Source organism: Populus euphratica, unplaced genomic scaffold, assembly GCF_000495115.2.
Source record: "Populus euphratica unplaced genomic scaffold, PopEup_1.0 scaffold49.1, whole genome shotgun sequence".
Taxonomy (NCBI): domain Eukaryota; kingdom Viridiplantae; phylum Streptophyta; class Magnoliopsida; order Malpighiales; family Salicaceae; genus Populus; species Populus euphratica.
Genome location: NW_011499875.1, coordinates 318,611 through 334,386, shown reverse-complemented (window position 1 = coordinate 334,386; position 15,776 = coordinate 318,611). Strand labels below are relative to the sequence as shown.

The 15,776-nt window shown below is 34.2% G+C and overlaps 3 protein-coding genes across 6 annotated transcripts; 1 reads left to right on the top strand and 2 right to left on the bottom strand.

The window, feature by feature from the left end:
- Positions 1–211: 211 nt before the first annotated feature.
- LOC105128157 (endophilin-A3-like) lies at positions 212–4,808 on the bottom strand. Of its 4 annotated transcripts, none has more exons than XM_011029696.1 (10): positions 3,903–4,808; positions 3,681–3,794; positions 3,507–3,576; positions 3,261–3,409; positions 2,655–2,756; positions 2,381–2,581; positions 1,863–1,925; positions 1,515–1,670; positions 892–966; positions 212–594 (listed from the first exon to the last, which is right to left on the bottom strand). In XM_011029696.1, the coding sequence occupies exons 1-10, from the start codon at positions 3,960–3,962 to the stop codon at positions 538–540; spliced, it is 1,047 nt and encodes a 348-aa protein (XP_011027998.1). In that variant the 5' UTR covers positions 3,963–4,808; the 3' UTR covers positions 212–537. The 4 variants fall into 4 exon arrangements, with proteins under 4 accessions (XP_011027998.1, XP_011027997.1, XP_011027999.1 ...); XM_011029695.1 differs by having other exon boundaries at positions 212–607; positions 3,903–4,805; XM_011029697.1 differs by lacking the exon at positions 3,507–3,576 and having other exon boundaries at positions 212–607; positions 3,261–3,444; positions 3,903–4,806.
- Positions 4,809–6,435: 1,627 nt separating this feature from the next.
- LOC105128330 (aspartic proteinase CDR1) lies at positions 6,436–7,767 on the bottom strand. Its single transcript, XM_011029943.1, has one exon. It carries the CDS (start codon positions 7,765–7,767, stop codon positions 6,436–6,438), a length of 1,332 nt encoding a protein of 443 aa, XP_011028245.1.
- Positions 7,768–10,972: 3,205 nt separating this feature from the next.
- On the top strand, positions 10,973–13,734 carry LOC105128156 (serine/threonine-protein kinase At5g01020-like). The gene is made up of 5 exons (XM_011029694.1): positions 10,973–11,630; positions 12,173–12,308; positions 12,568–12,704; positions 12,793–12,916; positions 13,120–13,734. The coding sequence occupies exons 1-5, from the start codon at positions 11,214–11,216 to the stop codon at positions 13,566–13,568; spliced, it is 1,263 nt and encodes a 420-aa protein (XP_011027996.1). The 5' UTR covers positions 10,973–11,213; the 3' UTR covers positions 13,569–13,734.
- The last annotated feature ends 2,042 nt before the right edge of the window (positions 13,735–15,776 follow it).

Here is a 15,776-nt window from a genome sequence, read left to right as displayed (position 1 = left end):
AAAATTAATTAGACTGTCACATTATTATTTATGATGTTTTTTAAAAGACCGTAATATCTCTATATCTGCAATTAATCATCATTATCGGGAAAAAAATAATCATTTATGACTTAATTAGTCCCTTCATCAAATTTTTTTCTTAACAAAGAAAACAAGGAAAGAGTTCTTCACCGTGTAGCTACTGCAAGTTCTAACAGTCTAGGTATTTTTGAGGTGAAGAACCTGCGATTACTTGCTTGAATTTAGAAGATAGCTTAACCCAAGCGGGTACGTTTTATTATCCAACAAAATTTACTACAGATGAACAAGTACACATTCAGTACAAGGTGCTCACTGGCCTTATTTCCGTGAACACAAAAATAAATAAAACCATGCCAGAATGCCTTTAAATAACTCGCTGACCGAGGTAGCCCGCTCCTGCATGGATTTGGACTATAATATAAACAGGACATATGCATCTTCTGTACATGAACGATTTCGATCAAGAAGTTACGCTTTCTTCCATTATCTTGCTTGCAGGTGAGTTTTCATGCTTTTCTATGTAGGCAGAGGGAAACCATCCAGCCTTGCCTTTGCATTCTCCTTCTGACCAACCTGTTGGAGTCACCTTGATATTTTATCAACAAAAAGTAAAGAAAGGGGATGTTAGAGAGGACAAATTATATCGAGGCATGGACGGGAATCTGAAATTTCCCCAAGGCCAGAATAGTGCACGAGTAAAAACATTTTAGGCAGTACTTTATTTTGCAGACTTTTTTTCTTTTGTAGAGAGAGACTTTTCTTTTGCAACTATTTTATGCTTTCATTTACTAAAGTTTTGGCTTAAATGATAGCTTGACATATAACAGTCTATATATAGGTCATCAAAGGCATGATCAGTGGAGAAAGTACCTGCCGGACCACAACAAAATCATCAACAGATAGACTCAACTCCCCTTCAGCTTGAGCATCAAATGGGTGTATGACCTGAAAATTGAAGAATAAAAAGAAATTAAGACCACCAAGGACAAGAACACAGTGAATCTTAAAAAAAAGAACATCTCTTCGGGTTCGCACTGACAGAAAATTCCATGACAGCACATAGTTACATGCGGCTCCTTATGTAATTAGTGTGGTTACGGTTATAGACCAATGAATCAGTGAGATGACAAAATACTTTCAAGGGTAACTCACCTTTTAGAGAGAGAGAGAGAGATAAACTAATAGTTTTATTTCAAGTACGAGGCACAGAAGGGTGCAGCATCCACGTTAGCAAATGAAATGGTAAAGTAATCTTGCAGATGGCAATTACAGGGGATGAAGAAGTAATTGCAATAGTTTTATGAGAAAAACAGGAATCGAACATCATGAGATGTGCAAGCACATTCCCATTTTCGAGTTATGAGCTGTACAAGCAGAGAAAAGATGAGGGAAAAGAACATCAAAGAGTGTTCTACAATATTTATCATTTTTCTGCGCTGTGTGGCCAGGTTTGAAAGAAGAGATGGAATATTCGAAGTGATGAAACGTCTTACTTTTGCAATGAAAAGCCAGTCCTCTTGATTATTATTGTCCATGTGATTCTTAGATCCATTTGAAGTATTATTCTCATGTACAGATGGGACAACCATCTCTCTCTGTGTCGTTGCCGATTGCGGTGAAGACTCGTTTAATTGCTCCTCGAGAATCATCTAAATCAATAATAAACATTTTCAAATTGCAGCAGCCATAATCTATCTCAGACATAAAATTAGGATTATAGCAAGGCAATGTTTGAGCACCTGATAAGTGAAGAAAGCTAGCCGGGAGTGATAAAGAGAAATATGATTTTCAAAAGACAATAAATGATAAACATGCCAGGTCTAGAGTTCCAGAGAACAAACCTCAGCATGTAGCTTATCCAAAATAGTAAGAACATGTTGATGATAACATCTCTCGGCATCTATCTGACAAATGATTTTGTTTCAGATCAATAAACAGAAAACACAAATAACCCTTACCTAAACCAAATTTGAACAAGCAGCACAAATCTTGAATACGGTAAACCTTTACATTCGTGAAAATAAGCAAGATATTTATAAGACAAACGAGAGGAGGTCGCTATCAGGACAAGAAAAATTCTGGAACGGTAAATGGAAGGATACAATGCTAGCCATAAAGACAGATATGCAGAAGCAACTGCCAAATTGAATTCCCTGACAAGGAAGATGAACCATAAGAAAAACTTTTCCCAAATAGGTAAAGAGTAGATTAGGCAACAACAGATCATGTTTAGATGGACAAAGTTGTCAACGACAATAAATCATGATCTGAGAAGCAGAAAGATCAGCATAAGCAGATAAAGTCATGCACACACACACACATTCGCACATAAGGGAGAAAGAAGAATAGCATGCAATACCATACTAAACAGCCGCTGAACGGTAATCTGTTGCTGTTGATTTTCAACTGAAGACATGGCAGCAGTTGCTTCTTTCCCAAGTGACATCACTGTAGATTTAAGCTCGGCCAACCTTGCCTCTGCCGCTCGAAGCTTCGCGCAACTCTCAGCAGATATTTCAGAATCCCTGGTTTTTGACCGACACCTCAATACTTCAGCTGCCTGACAAGAATATACCACCATGACTCTACCACAATTCCCAAAACCATTACACCCATGAGACACGAAACTTTACCTGCATTTCAACCGCTTGACGGAGTTTGTCATGATGGTGAGTCAAGCGGCGAGCATCCTCCAAAGGAGCTCCTGTTATTAAAGCCCGAAGTGGCTTAGAAACCTAAATATTGAAAACCCGCAACTCGATTAGGAACATAAAAAGAGATATATGGCAAAACCCAAGTTCTTTGAAATGACAGCTCCTGCTAAAAATCCCAAGAAATTCATCGTTCATTTTTGGCACTACTCATGCTAGGGCTTAAAAAATAATAATAACAATACAACATTAATGTCACTTCTATTAGTTCATTGTTCATGAACACATCATTTGTATATCAATTTGTGTATGCAACAACATCTTTCTCATGCTTTCATTTAACATGATCATAGTAACAAGCAGATGGCCACTTATCCAATGAATTACTAATTTTATCTGGAACTACAACAACTACTAGCATTTGAACTTGGCAGAAAAACTCAAAAGAAACAATGATCTCCTAACAGAATGCATTTACATAAGCATGGACGCATGCACGCCCCTCTATGTTATTTATGCATTCCTTCACTCATCACCACCATTCAGTAAGTTTGCTTTGGAATTGTTACTATCTATAAATAAAATTACCTGGTCATTAAGAACCCCAACCAAAGTTTCCTTCTCATTTTCCATCAAATTATGCGAGGCACCGAACTGAAGAACAGCCCTCGCAACATAATTGTTCTCGTTCTGATTCTCAGCTCCGTATTTACAACACCCATCAGCCAACCTCCTCACTAAAACAAACCCCAAAGCCGAAAATTTCACATATCAGCCTCGTAAAGAAAACAAACTATAACAAACAAAGTAGTCAAAAAGCAAATCCACACTCACACATTTCCATTTGCTTTGAACTAACAGATACAAAACCTTCAACACCGCGAACAATATTCTTTTGAAAATGCTGTTAATTTAACATAAAAGAAAATTCGCCTCTATAAAAAATGAAATGAAATGAAGCTTCATAAAAAAGGAAAAGAAGAAGAAGATCGTAGCCAGTAACTGTACCTTGGCAGTTCTGGTGGAACTGTAGAGATTTTGAAGATGTTGATAGCATTGTAATTCAGCTTCATCAACGAGAACTCCTTCATTGCTAAGATGTCCCAAATGCTTCAATATTTCCTTCCAAACAAAATAAATAAATAAAAAACAAAAATTCCGAATAATAAGTGTAAAAAAAACAAAAAAAGAAGAAAAAAAAAACAGTTGATAAGAGAGAAGTTGAATTACTTGCTGTTGCTTTGCAACTTGCCCTCTAAGCCTGGTAGCTTGCTTTTTGAAGGCTTCCATGTAAATGAAAACCTCTTACTACTCTATTAATTACTCACTCTACAGTTACTATGTGTGCAGTTAAAACAGTTACAAGATCAAAGTTTGTGGGGGAGAAAGTTTAGGTCGGCTCAGGCTGCTAAAATACATAAAAAATGGAGGAGGCGATTTAGGAAGGAAGTAACTTAGATTTTTGGAAAGAGAATTTCTTATTTACTTGTTTGTGGTTAGCTTTCTTTGCAGGACAGAAAAGGTCAAAGGGCAGTGGGAAAGGAAAGAAGAGCAGAGGGAGAAAAAATGGAAAGTGGAAACTGGCTGTCGGATAAGAATGGGAGTTTTGACTGGAGTCCAGATGCACGTGCTGGCCGCTGTGCTGATCGGGTCAGTCTTCGGGTTATGCAAGTGCTCACCCATAAGTTTATTGTGATCTCATTAGTTTGTCATATGTTTCTAATCAATCCCTGAATTCTTTCTTTCATAGAAAAGGTTTTGTTTTGTCGGACAAAATGGTGGAGGATCGATCATCTTACCATGGTTGTTGCACCCTTCTCATTTCTTGCTATCACAGACATCCTGGCATCCCACTTTCTCGCACTGTTAAACTCCAAAACATTCAGAGCTCTAGGCACCCTTTCAACTTTCCTGCTGGTCTTTGGATTGAGTCACGCTTGTTTGAGTTTTTTTGTAGAATTCAAAACCAATTTCTCTTGCAGCAATCACAAATGTTGCTTCACTTCGTATGAAATCTTCCCTGTTTCTTCAACTACATCAGGTATGGCAGGGTGACAGATTGCCAGCATGTGGGAAATTTTTTATGATGTGAGCTTGGGGTTCACGCACTCGGTTCCCATCCATAATCCCTCATCTTTAAAATGCGGTCCTGTAGTAGAAGAATCCTTGCTCTGGTCCCAACCATTCACACTTTCACTTTCTCTCGTAGTCATTCCCTGCTCCTCAGCCTCTAATTTATCGGACAAGGTCTTCTCCCTAGCCTTACCAGCCTTGGATTTGTTTATGTTTTTCATTAGAACTCTCTCCATTAAGCAACTTTGGTGCTGACTAAGAAAAGATAAACAACAGATTATTGAGTTGCTGTTGTAGAGCTCATGAAAGAAGAATTTGTTGCCGCTGAACTTGTATATTTGCTTAAATATAACTCATGCAAGTTATTTTTCTTGTTTAGTGGTTGCCGCCGCATTTATCATGGCTCTATGGCCATATCCCTCTCTTCTTTTTTCAAAGAAAACCTATCCTTTTTGTTCATCATGTGTGCTTATTATTGGTTCACCCCATATGCAAATTGTCAACTTGCACCAAGTCTTTTTTTGGCTTTTTCTATCATTCTTTCAACGCAAGATGACAATTCTCTGGTTGGACTCTATTAGCTTGCACTTTTTTTTTCCTTTTAATTCCACTTCTCCGTTCACTCTCTCTTCTACACACATGCTCTAATTTCTCAAATATCCCACTAAATGAAACTAGCTTTGATATCATGTTAGAAATAACCAAGGGAGAAGATGGAAAGGGAAGCATGGTGGAAATAAGTATCTTTCATATAATATATATTACTCTTCTAAGAGAGGAAATGATATGGGACTTGGACTTGAATACAATATTTAATATTTTTATACTAGTTAAATACATAGGAGAATTGAAAGAATATTTTGAATTTAAAATTAATTCCAACACAAATTACATCTGGTGCAATTGAATCTGATCTTAAACACAGAACTGAGTGCGAAAGGAATTTCTTGGACCCAAAGCTTTCAATTAAAGCTGGTGTTTCGAGCTTAGTAAGACAAGTGCTGCTGCTAAAATATTTTCTTATGTCTACCAAGTCAGCTAGACATGATGTCCTAGAACCTGAAAACGCTACTTACATATCTCACATGATAGCTGGCGCTGTGCAATTCTTTACAGGTATTACAAGTGAAAATAATATTTGTCACTAATCGTGTCCAATGTTTTGCCTTAGTTCATGTATTTGGGTGGTGGTGGGTGCAGGATTTTCGCAACCTGGGTTTCTCGGGTTCCTAGTGTAGCTAGTTTCTCTGTCCTGAAGCCCTGGTTGTCCCTAGCGGACCAATCCAGCATTGAATTGCAATTTACAAGAGCGTGCACGATTATATCAGTAACTATTAATATTATGTTTAGCTTCACACAATTTTTTCTTGTGACAGCTATAGCATGTTATTGCATAAACAATTGCAGTGGACCTGTTATTGAATGCCGTCTACCTGTTACGAGCCAGCCAAACAATTGTGTTGACCGGGAAATCGAAAGTCTAGATGAGTTCAAGGAAGAAATTATATGTTCTTGAGATTCAGTTTCTGAAGTTTTAAAACGATGGCAATTTCAAATGTTAGCTCTGGCTAACTTTTCTGTGTGTCGGCTTTATGACTTCATTAAAGACATCTTTCACCAGATTTTTCAATAACAGATCATGACATTATTCAAAAAATCTACGTCAACATGATCCGCAAAACACTTTCCACTAGTGCTTGGTGCAATCAGTGGGTTTGAAGGACACTGTCCTCTTCTCAAGGTCGTAGCCTACTAGAAAATCCATTTGAGCCAGGTTCCCAAATATTCCTATTTGATTGGATGATATCATAGTGAAGCATAGTAAATCCTCATCGGCTTCGACAAATGTATTCAGTGGCTGCAACTTCACATCCGCATCAGTGAAATGAACTGCTATGACAGGAAGATCAATATCTCCTGCACTTCTGAAACAAACGCTGAAAAGCCCTCTAGGGTCGCTAACACGTTCTGCCTTCACTGTTTCCTCCAACACTCTTTCTAATTCGGTGAAGAATTCAGAATCAAGAAAAGTTAAGGTGGTGCCTGAATCGATGATAACGTTACCCTCTTCAACATTACCATTTAACAAACCATTAGTATAAGGCAATCTCTTGTTTCCGACACTAACGGCCTCTAGTGTTACGTAATAGTAGGTATCAGGATGTTTAGAAACCAAAGGAGTGGAAACCACATGGAGGCCGGAAATGACGCTATCAGTGCCGAATTTGATCTTGCTTGTAACATTCGATTGTTCAGATAATGGCACCAAACAGTATGAGAACTTGCCTTTAATTATCGAACTCAGTTGTGACACTAGGGAAAGAGCGCCACCTCCGAGGCCAACTATGCCAGAACCTAGCTCATCGAACGTGCCACCATTTCCAGTACCGCAGCCAAACACAATTGGTGATAGGTGAACTGGACGGCTGCTAGTGGAGCCAATGGTAAACTTCTCAGTAGCAAGATTCCCATTCGTGTATGACTTGTCTCCATATGAGTAATGATACTCACAGATATTTGTATCCATGGCACAAGCTTGCTCAGAAACATCCAATGCATTGCAAAACCGACTCCCACATAACATGTGACGATATGATGAAGATCGTGATGGATCGAAGAGAGGATATTTTTGCCTGTAACATGGATCGCAAGGCAGACACTGAACCCATGTTAGGTCACTACCGGTATCAGCTATTACAATTACCTCAACTAATGGTGTTCCAATGGACATTTTCATGAAGTATTCACCACCATTTGGTACCAAGTCATTTTGGAATGAATTTATATCAACTGCCTTAGTCTTGAAGACATTGACACGTGATATGGAACGAGAAAAAGCGTTGCGCAAGCGATCGAAATCGGTATGATTTGGGTTGTAAAGTGGGGAAAGAGGAGAATCACGATGAATAAGATCTAAACTGAACCCTGGATCAGGGCTGGCTGCTGCACCTAAGAGTGGAAATGGCGATAGACTAATGAAACATATGACAATGGTGACGAAACCAAAACTGGTGGTGGCCATTTGGGAAATCAAGGGGCTTGAAGAGTGGATTGGCATGACAAAATAATTTATAGGAAAGTAGGAATGGAGACAGGGTAATGGAAAGGTCATACAAACGGGAGTTACTGTAATGATGGGGGAATATGAAAGGTGAAGGAGATCATGGGAGTGATGCATTACTGATTCCATAATTGTTATGTATATCCCGTTAAAGCCATTACCATGGCAATAATCAACAAAAATATTACTATGAAATTATGAAAATTAATGGCCATGGAGTTTATGGTTTGACGTTTTCCATGATCGGAGGGAAGGCGATCAGGGGATATATTAAAAATGTCAATATCGAGGGGAGGCCTAAAGAATTTAATTTTCAGGAGTTCCATTTTTTTGCGTGAATTAAGAACTGATGCTTTTTCTAGAGAAGAGCTTCTAGCTAAACGTATTTTTTTACCCTTCATGGAACCAAAACAGACGAGTTAAATTAATACATGGGATTGTGCTTCTTCTAATTATTATTATTATTAATGATGTTTATGTTTTTAAAATATTTGAAAATATATTCAAATAATATTTTTTTATGATTTTTTTTTATATAAACATATAAAAAAATCTAGAAAAAAATTTAATTTAAAGAAAGAAAATTTCAGAAGTATTTTTTGACCACAAAAACAAACATGCAAGAGAGGCTTGTTCCTTTTTTTTTTTTTTTTATCTTTTTCTTCTTTATTTTTAGCACTCTGAAAAAAATTTACAAGATTCACTCATATTTTAGCTTTGACATGTTTTGTAAATATTATTATAAATTTTTATTTAAATTTTAATAATTATTTTTCAATTATTATGTATTTGATATGAAAACAATAATTCTAATAATAAATTATTCATGAAAATTAGATTCAAATCATTTTTTTCTTAAAGTTTTTACATAGATTTTGAACATGATTTTATTATGTTTATGGTTTTTTTAACTTTAAATAATGAAATTGAATTATATTTTATCAAATCAAGTATAAATTTAATATCAAATTTTTTTCAAAACTTGTTAGAACTCATAACAAGGTAATTAAAATGAATTATTAGGCTTAAATCTTGAGCAACACAACATATAGAGGTTAAAAAAAAAAAACCTTTGGTGACTAGAATAGAAAATTTTTTGGGAACCAAGAAATAAAAGAGAGAAAACTATGTTGCAATCTATAGTATTTTCACCAATTCTTTCTTCTTCTTTTTTTTTTTTAAAGTTTTTTTTAATGTCCTCATTTTAATAAAAAAAAAAAGGGAGAGATGACAATGGATACTTATAGATTATGTTTTGCATTATTCATATTTAAATTCCATCCCAAAATAACTATTAAAAAATGATTAAAATACGAGAAGTATAGATTTTTTATACCCAACTTGACCGAGGGTATTTATAACCCGACCTGAAACCTAAATGCTATAATTTATAACTATCTAGCCCATAATTAGTTTGATACACATGTTGTTTTTTAAAACTTTAAGTTATTAATTTATTTTAGATCAAGTTTAGGTTGAGATTAGGGTTAAATAAACTAATATTAATAGCCAGCTTCAAACTTAATATTTTGCCTTCGAGTTTTACTCGAACTCTATCCAAACCCAAACCCGATAAAGTCTAAAAATTCTTTACCTATTAAGATCAATATCCATAAGGTTTGAGCGAAATTATCATCCAGATTTTGTTGTTATGGTGACGTTATTCATTTGTGATGGTCGCCATCTTCCCCAAACAAACCTTAGATTGTCTGCCAAGAAAACACATGCACATATGCTTCCATTTTTTTCCCAGATCGCCCAGAAAAGAAGGGAGGATGAAGGCCAGAATCCAAGCACTGAAAGACCATTCTGGATTATGTGAAAGAACAAAGTAAAACTCGCAACTGGTCATCGCCTTAATTATAAGAATGACACTGAAAGATCGTGATGGAGGCTGAAGATTATGGAAAACAAACATAAACATGATACAGTGGGAAAGCAATTTGCTCTGCCCTTCCCTTTATGATAATCCTTCTGTCCATCTAGTTTCAATTGTAGCTTACATGTATTTTTAATTAATTCTATTAAATTTTAAAATTAATAATTATATAAATCTATAATGACTCTGAAATTTATATCATTCAAAATAATAACCTCTAAAAAACAAATTTAGAACCAATCAATTGATCTAAAGCAGGATTAAATCTCTTCTTATTTTAAACAGACAGGATGACAGAATTTCGTCCTCGTTGAATTAATTCTCGTATCATAACAACATGGACTTGTGGACGCGCATACGAGGGCCTGTTTAACAGATACAATCCACACGTTTAATTAAGACTAAATAAAAAAAATAAAATTTAAATTTTCCAAATAAAATTATTTTCTCTCAAGTTAATGTTGCGTCGGATAATAATATATTTTAAGAAAATTATAGATTGCGCGGTTGAGAAACGAGGACAGGCTATTGTCAAAAACACTGTCGTTTTAGCTCTGCTATTTCAAGTCCTTTTACTTATAGCTAAATATCCAAAAACAATTAATTTCTCTGAGCAGGAATTGAAGCTAAGACTCCATTTTAAGAGTGCTATTTCTTATTTGGCCAATCATTCAGAGGACTTGTAACCGAGATGCAGTTGCAATGTTTGACCGAAGCTCTAAATTTTGATGAATATATTAATATAGAATAAGATAAATTATATTTTAAAATTGTATTATTAAATTAATTTTTTAATATGATATTAGAATTTATTAATGGGCTTTGATGTTATATTAAAAAATAAATTCAATTCAAAATAAAAAAAATTTAAATTTAAAAAAAATTATTTGAGAAAATATATTAAAAAATAATATAAATTTTATTTTAAAATTTTATTTAATAATTTAAGTTTTTTAATTGAATTGAATTCATTAGTAATGAGTTCTATACTATGTTAAAAAATTAATTTAATTTAAGATAAAAAAAATTTAAAGTTTAAAAAATTTTTATTTAAAAAAATATATTAAAAAATAATAAAAATTATATTTTAAAATTTATTTAATAATTTAAATTAATGGATTAATGATAATTATTTGAAATATATAATTTTAAGAAATTTCAATTGTCTTAGCAGTGGCGGGCAGGCTCCACGGAGTTTTCAGAAAAGTAATGTGAAAATGGCTCTTTCAAAATGGAAATGTTACAGTTAGGCCCCCCAGGAATCAAAGTCTGGATCCGTGTCTGGTGCTCTGATTAGCCACAAGGGTAACCTCCGATGTAACTCCTCCCTTCAATATCTAAAGGAATTATGGTAGATGACAAAGAAAATGCCCAATTTAGTAGAGTAGTTAGAGCAGTTGAAGAAAGAATGTCCTCTCTAGCTTTTAGATAATAAGACCCAGGATGTTTATATTACAAAGCAAATGCACCCACCACTCCATAACTATACACACACAACCAGCTATATCCTGGCTGTCTTGCACTAACAATGAGAGAATCCTCAAAGCCATGGAGACCCTTCACAGCTAATTGCTGTTCAGTCGAGGATCAAGCATTCTTTGGCAACTATAGCAGATGTAGGACATCAAAATCAGACGTTTCCACGAGCATTGCTCCATTGCCATCGTTTAGAAGATTGTCATTCTCTGATCTTAGCCGTTCTTCATCAATTCGTATTAACGAGGATCTGGCACAGAATTTTGGGCCTGACTTGTTTGACTTTCAACTGAGTGAGTTACGTGCTATAACTCAGAACTTTTCTAGCAGTTTCTTGCTAGGTGAAGGTGGGTTTGGAACTGTGCATAAGGGTTATGTAGATGATAATTTGAGGCAAGGTTTGAAGGCTCAGGCCGTTGCTGTTAAGCTTCTTGACATGGAAGGCCTGCAAGGTCACCGTGAATGGCTGGTAACCATAACTATTTTTTCCATTACTGTTTTCACTGTTATTTTCATTGTTTCTATGATCGTTGGCAGATTGTAACCTTGCAAATCTTGACCCTTTTTATGCATGGTATTTTTCATGTAATTTTCTCGATTTTCGTGATGTGAGATGCATAGTACAACTCTTCACTTGGGATGTCGGCCTTGTTTCACTATGTTTCTTATATCTCATCATGTCCAAAAATTCCTCTCACCATCTCCTTGGAGGTTTTCTAGTTTTCCCTCTTTTTATCTTCACTTGTACTATGATGGTAGCATTTCGTATTAAAGATTCGGAATATGATGAAAAGCAGTACAAGACAGAATATGATGAAAAACAGTTATTTTATGAAAAGTAGTAGATATATATATGTTTTATTTCTTTCCAATGCACAATCTTTGTTATGTCTAGTTTACTTATGTTCAATCTCTTCTACTCTGCAAACTCATCTTGAATAATAATTTAATTGTTAATTTTGTAACTTCCAATATCTGCTGATTAATTGAATAAATCTTTCTTTATTGCAGGCAGAAGTAATATTCTTGGGACAACTTAGGCACTCAAATTTAGTAAAACTGATTGGCTATTGCTGCGAGGAAGAAGAACGACTTCTTGTTTATGAGTTTATGCCTCGAGGCAGCTTAGAAAATCACTTGTTCAAAAGTAGGTTGGTCAATTCTATATTACACAATCTTTTCTTCCTTCAGGACATGATTTACATAACCTTCCAATTTATGTAATTCAAAATGGGTATATTCTCTATGGACAAAAGCTTTTGAAAAATTAAGCTGACTGCCTGACTCTGATATTAATTTTATTGAATTGGTAAAAATGAAGAAAGGGGGACGTGTGCAAGAAGAGTTCGTGAAGATGATGGAAACAGCTACTAACTAGGTCTTGTTTCGTTTATTGATGATCACAGGGCTTTCAGTGTCCCTGCCATGGGGCACAAGGTTAAAGATAGCAATAGGAGCAGCAAAGGGGCTAGCCTTTCTGCATGGTGCTGAGAAGCCCGTCATATACCGTGACTTCAAAACTTCCAATGTGCTGCTAGATTCTGTGCGTAAACCATCTCATTCTTTTCTCATTCAGATTAGTATATGCCCTAACTTGACATGTCAGATGTTCTTTTTGATTATGCTGTCAGGATTTTACGGCTAAATTATCAGATTTTGGGCTAGCAAAGATGGGACCTGAAGGATCAGAGACACATGTTACCACTCGAGTGATGGGCACCTATGGATACGCCGCCCCCGAATATGTTTCAACAGGTTTGAGCACCAAATATTTTGTTGCCTCGAAACTTTCTCTTGGGTCCATAATAGGAAGATCCTGTGATGTACATATCCAACCCTAAAATTATCGTGCATGGATTTTTGAACTAATAAACTACATTACGAAAATGTAATATGATATGCAGCAATTACTGTGAGATTTGATGATTGACAATGGCTCGTCTGACAATGCATTTCAGGGCATTTGACAACCCAGAGTGATGTTTATAGCTTTGGAGTGGTCTTACTAGAGCTGCTTACGGGAAGGAGAGCAACAGATAAATCAAGACCGAAGAATGAGCAAAACATCATTGTCTGGGCAAAACCTTATCTGACTAGCAGCCGCAGGTTGCGCTGTATTATGGATCCAAGACTTGCAGGCCAGTATTCTGTCAAGGGAGCAAAGCACATGGCCCTGTTAGCGTTACAATGCATAAGTTTGAACCCCAGAGACAGGCCCAAAATGCCATCTATTGTCGAAACTCTTGAAGCCCTCCAACATTACAACGATATGGCTGTGTCCTGTGGGCAATGGCAAGCATCACCAAAATCCACTGCGAGAAATGGAGTTTCCCCCAGAGGAAGGTTGGAAAGCAGAGGTGCAACTTATAGAAAATCAGCTCCAGTCACATCAAGAAAACGTAATTAATCATTTATAATAATGAAATACAAGGCTAAGTGTAAGAGATTTGTTAGATGACTGTGTCATACTTACCTTCCTCGTGTTCATTCCCATTTGTTTGATTATCTGTATCACTATTCAAATGGCAATCCGCTTATGCACGCTTACCTCCTAAAACTCTTCTGTTGGGATTACGTACTTTTCTTCCTTGGTATCTAGCAAATGCCTTGATCACCAGAGATCACTACTGCTACATATCAAACAAAAATTCCCGATTGATCCTCCATTTATTACTGCGTCCAAGCTTCTGTCCTCGACACCAACAAAAAGAATTGTTGCTTGTGGGATCGTGTGACTTGTGATCTCCAAACTGGTTATCTTGTCGGTCTAGACCTCATCAATAGCTCCGTTGCCAGTGGAATCAGCGGCTCTAGCAGTCTCTTCAGTCTGACAGGAGATGAGTGGCAGTTGTGGGAGGAAGAGGAAGAGAAAACTATGTATTTATACCAATCAAACAAGCAATCCCAAATTGTTGGTTGATACGTGTGGAGAGTGTAGCAGTATCGCTGGAAAATATTTTTTATTTAAAAATATATTAAAAAATATATTTTTAAAATTAACACATTAAAATATATAAAAATCTAAATTTAAATAAATAAAAAGTTTAAATATCTTAAAAATATAATTTTAACCATGTTTCCAAATATTATTTAACTATAATTATAAATTATTTCTATGTTAAATTGTATATTTGAACAAAGACGTTTAGGATTTATATTTTTGTTCAAACTATAATAATATTTAAAACTACTTGAAATTGATACGTAAACAAGATTAAAAGGAACGACTACGCGTACACCAATAACAAATAAACAAAGAATAAACATATATTAAACTTGAAATTTTATTATAGCAATGAAATGCAAAAATTCTTTTCATTTTAATCCTATTTTTTTTTAACATTAAGTTAAATAGATATTAAATTTTATAATTTATTTTAATTTATTTTGTATAGTTATCTCGATCTTATAATATAGATTGGAAGTTTTACAAGTTAGTTATGTTAATTCTAGTTATTTTTTGTTATTTTTCAATTTTATCTTTTAATATTAGTTTAATTGATAATTGTATTTTAAAATCATTTTTTAACTTATTTTTTATAAGGTTATCATGATATTATGATTTAGGTTATGAGTTTTATGAGTTAGCCATGTTCATTCTGATTTTAACTTGTTTTTGTTTTAATTGAATATTTTTTATTCAATTTCATCATTTAACATAATTGATTTAGAATTAGATTTTATATTTATTTTTTATTTTTGTCTATAGAGTTATCTTAGTTTTCTAATCCAAGTTGATAGATTAATTTAGGTTAACTCAAGTTTTTTTTTAATTTAATTCTTCAATATTGATTTGACTAAGAATTAGGTTTTATAATTTTTTTATTTTTTTTACGAGGTCATCACGTTCTTATGACCCAGGTAAGGCCAGTTGACTCGGGTTTTATTGTTTTTTTAGTTGGGTTTTTTCTTTAATTTTATTCTTCAATATTGGATTGATTAGGAATTAGGCTTCTTAATTTATTTTAACTTACATTTTATAAGGTTATTCCAATCTTATAATTTAAGTCAAAAGTTTTATCGGTTAGCTCAAATGGTTTTTTGTATCTATTTGTTTTTAAAAATTTACTCTTCAACATTAAGTTAATTGATAATTGAATTTCATAATTTATCTTGATTTATTTTATATGAGTTTATCTCAAACTCATGATCTAAATTTGACAAGTTAACTTAAGTTGACTAAACTTATTTTTTTAGTTAAATTTTATTATTTAACATTGAATTGATTAAAAATTAAATTTAGTATTTTTTTCTATAGAGTTATCAAGGTATCATGATTTATGTAACGGGTTTTACAAATAAACCTAAGTTTATTTAATAAGTTGTTGTTTAAATACTTAAAAAAGGTGTCATTTTAATATATTTTTATTCAAATTATATTTTTATTAATTTTTTAAATTATTTTCAGATTTATCAAATCAATAAAATATTAAGGGAATCTTTGTATGAACTATTTTTTTATATTGAAAATATATTAATAACATGTAATAATTTAAAAAATAAAATAAAATAAAAAATTGATCAGCGTAACGCGGACAATTATCAGCTAGGTTGAACAGCCTTGAAATAGAAGCCATCAAGGGTATGAGCATGGGCTCTGGCAAAGAAAGCAAGC

Bases quoted from the DNA above. Each gene is read 5' to 3' on its own strand.
- LOC105128157 (XM_011029695.1), bottom strand. From the start codon at position 3,962: ATGGAAGCCTTCAAAAAGCAAGCTACCAGGCTTAGAGGGCAAGTTGCA. The intron at 3,410-3,506 runs GTGAGTGTGGAT...GGTTTGTTTTAG, and splicing joins TTCAAAGCAAATGGAAATGT to TGAGGAGGTTGGCTGATGGG. The intron at 608-891 runs GTACTTTCTCCA...TAAAATATCAAG, and splicing joins ATTTTGTTGTGGTCCGGCAG to GTGACTCCAACAGGTTGGTC.
- LOC105128330 (XM_011029943.1), bottom strand. From the start codon at position 7,767: ATGGCCACCACCAGTTTTGGTTTCGTCACCATTGTCATATGTTTCATT.
- LOC105128156 (XM_011029694.1), top strand. From the start codon at position 11,214: ATGAGAGAATCCTCAAAGCCATGGAGACCCTTCACAGCTAATTGCTGT. The intron at 11,631-12,172 runs GTAACCATAACT...TCTTTATTGCAG, and splicing joins AAGGTCACCGTGAATGGCTG to GCAGAAGTAATATTCTTGGG. The intron at 12,917-13,119 runs GTTTGAGCACCA...AATGCATTTCAG, and splicing joins CCCCGAATATGTTTCAACAG to GGCATTTGACAACCCAGAGT.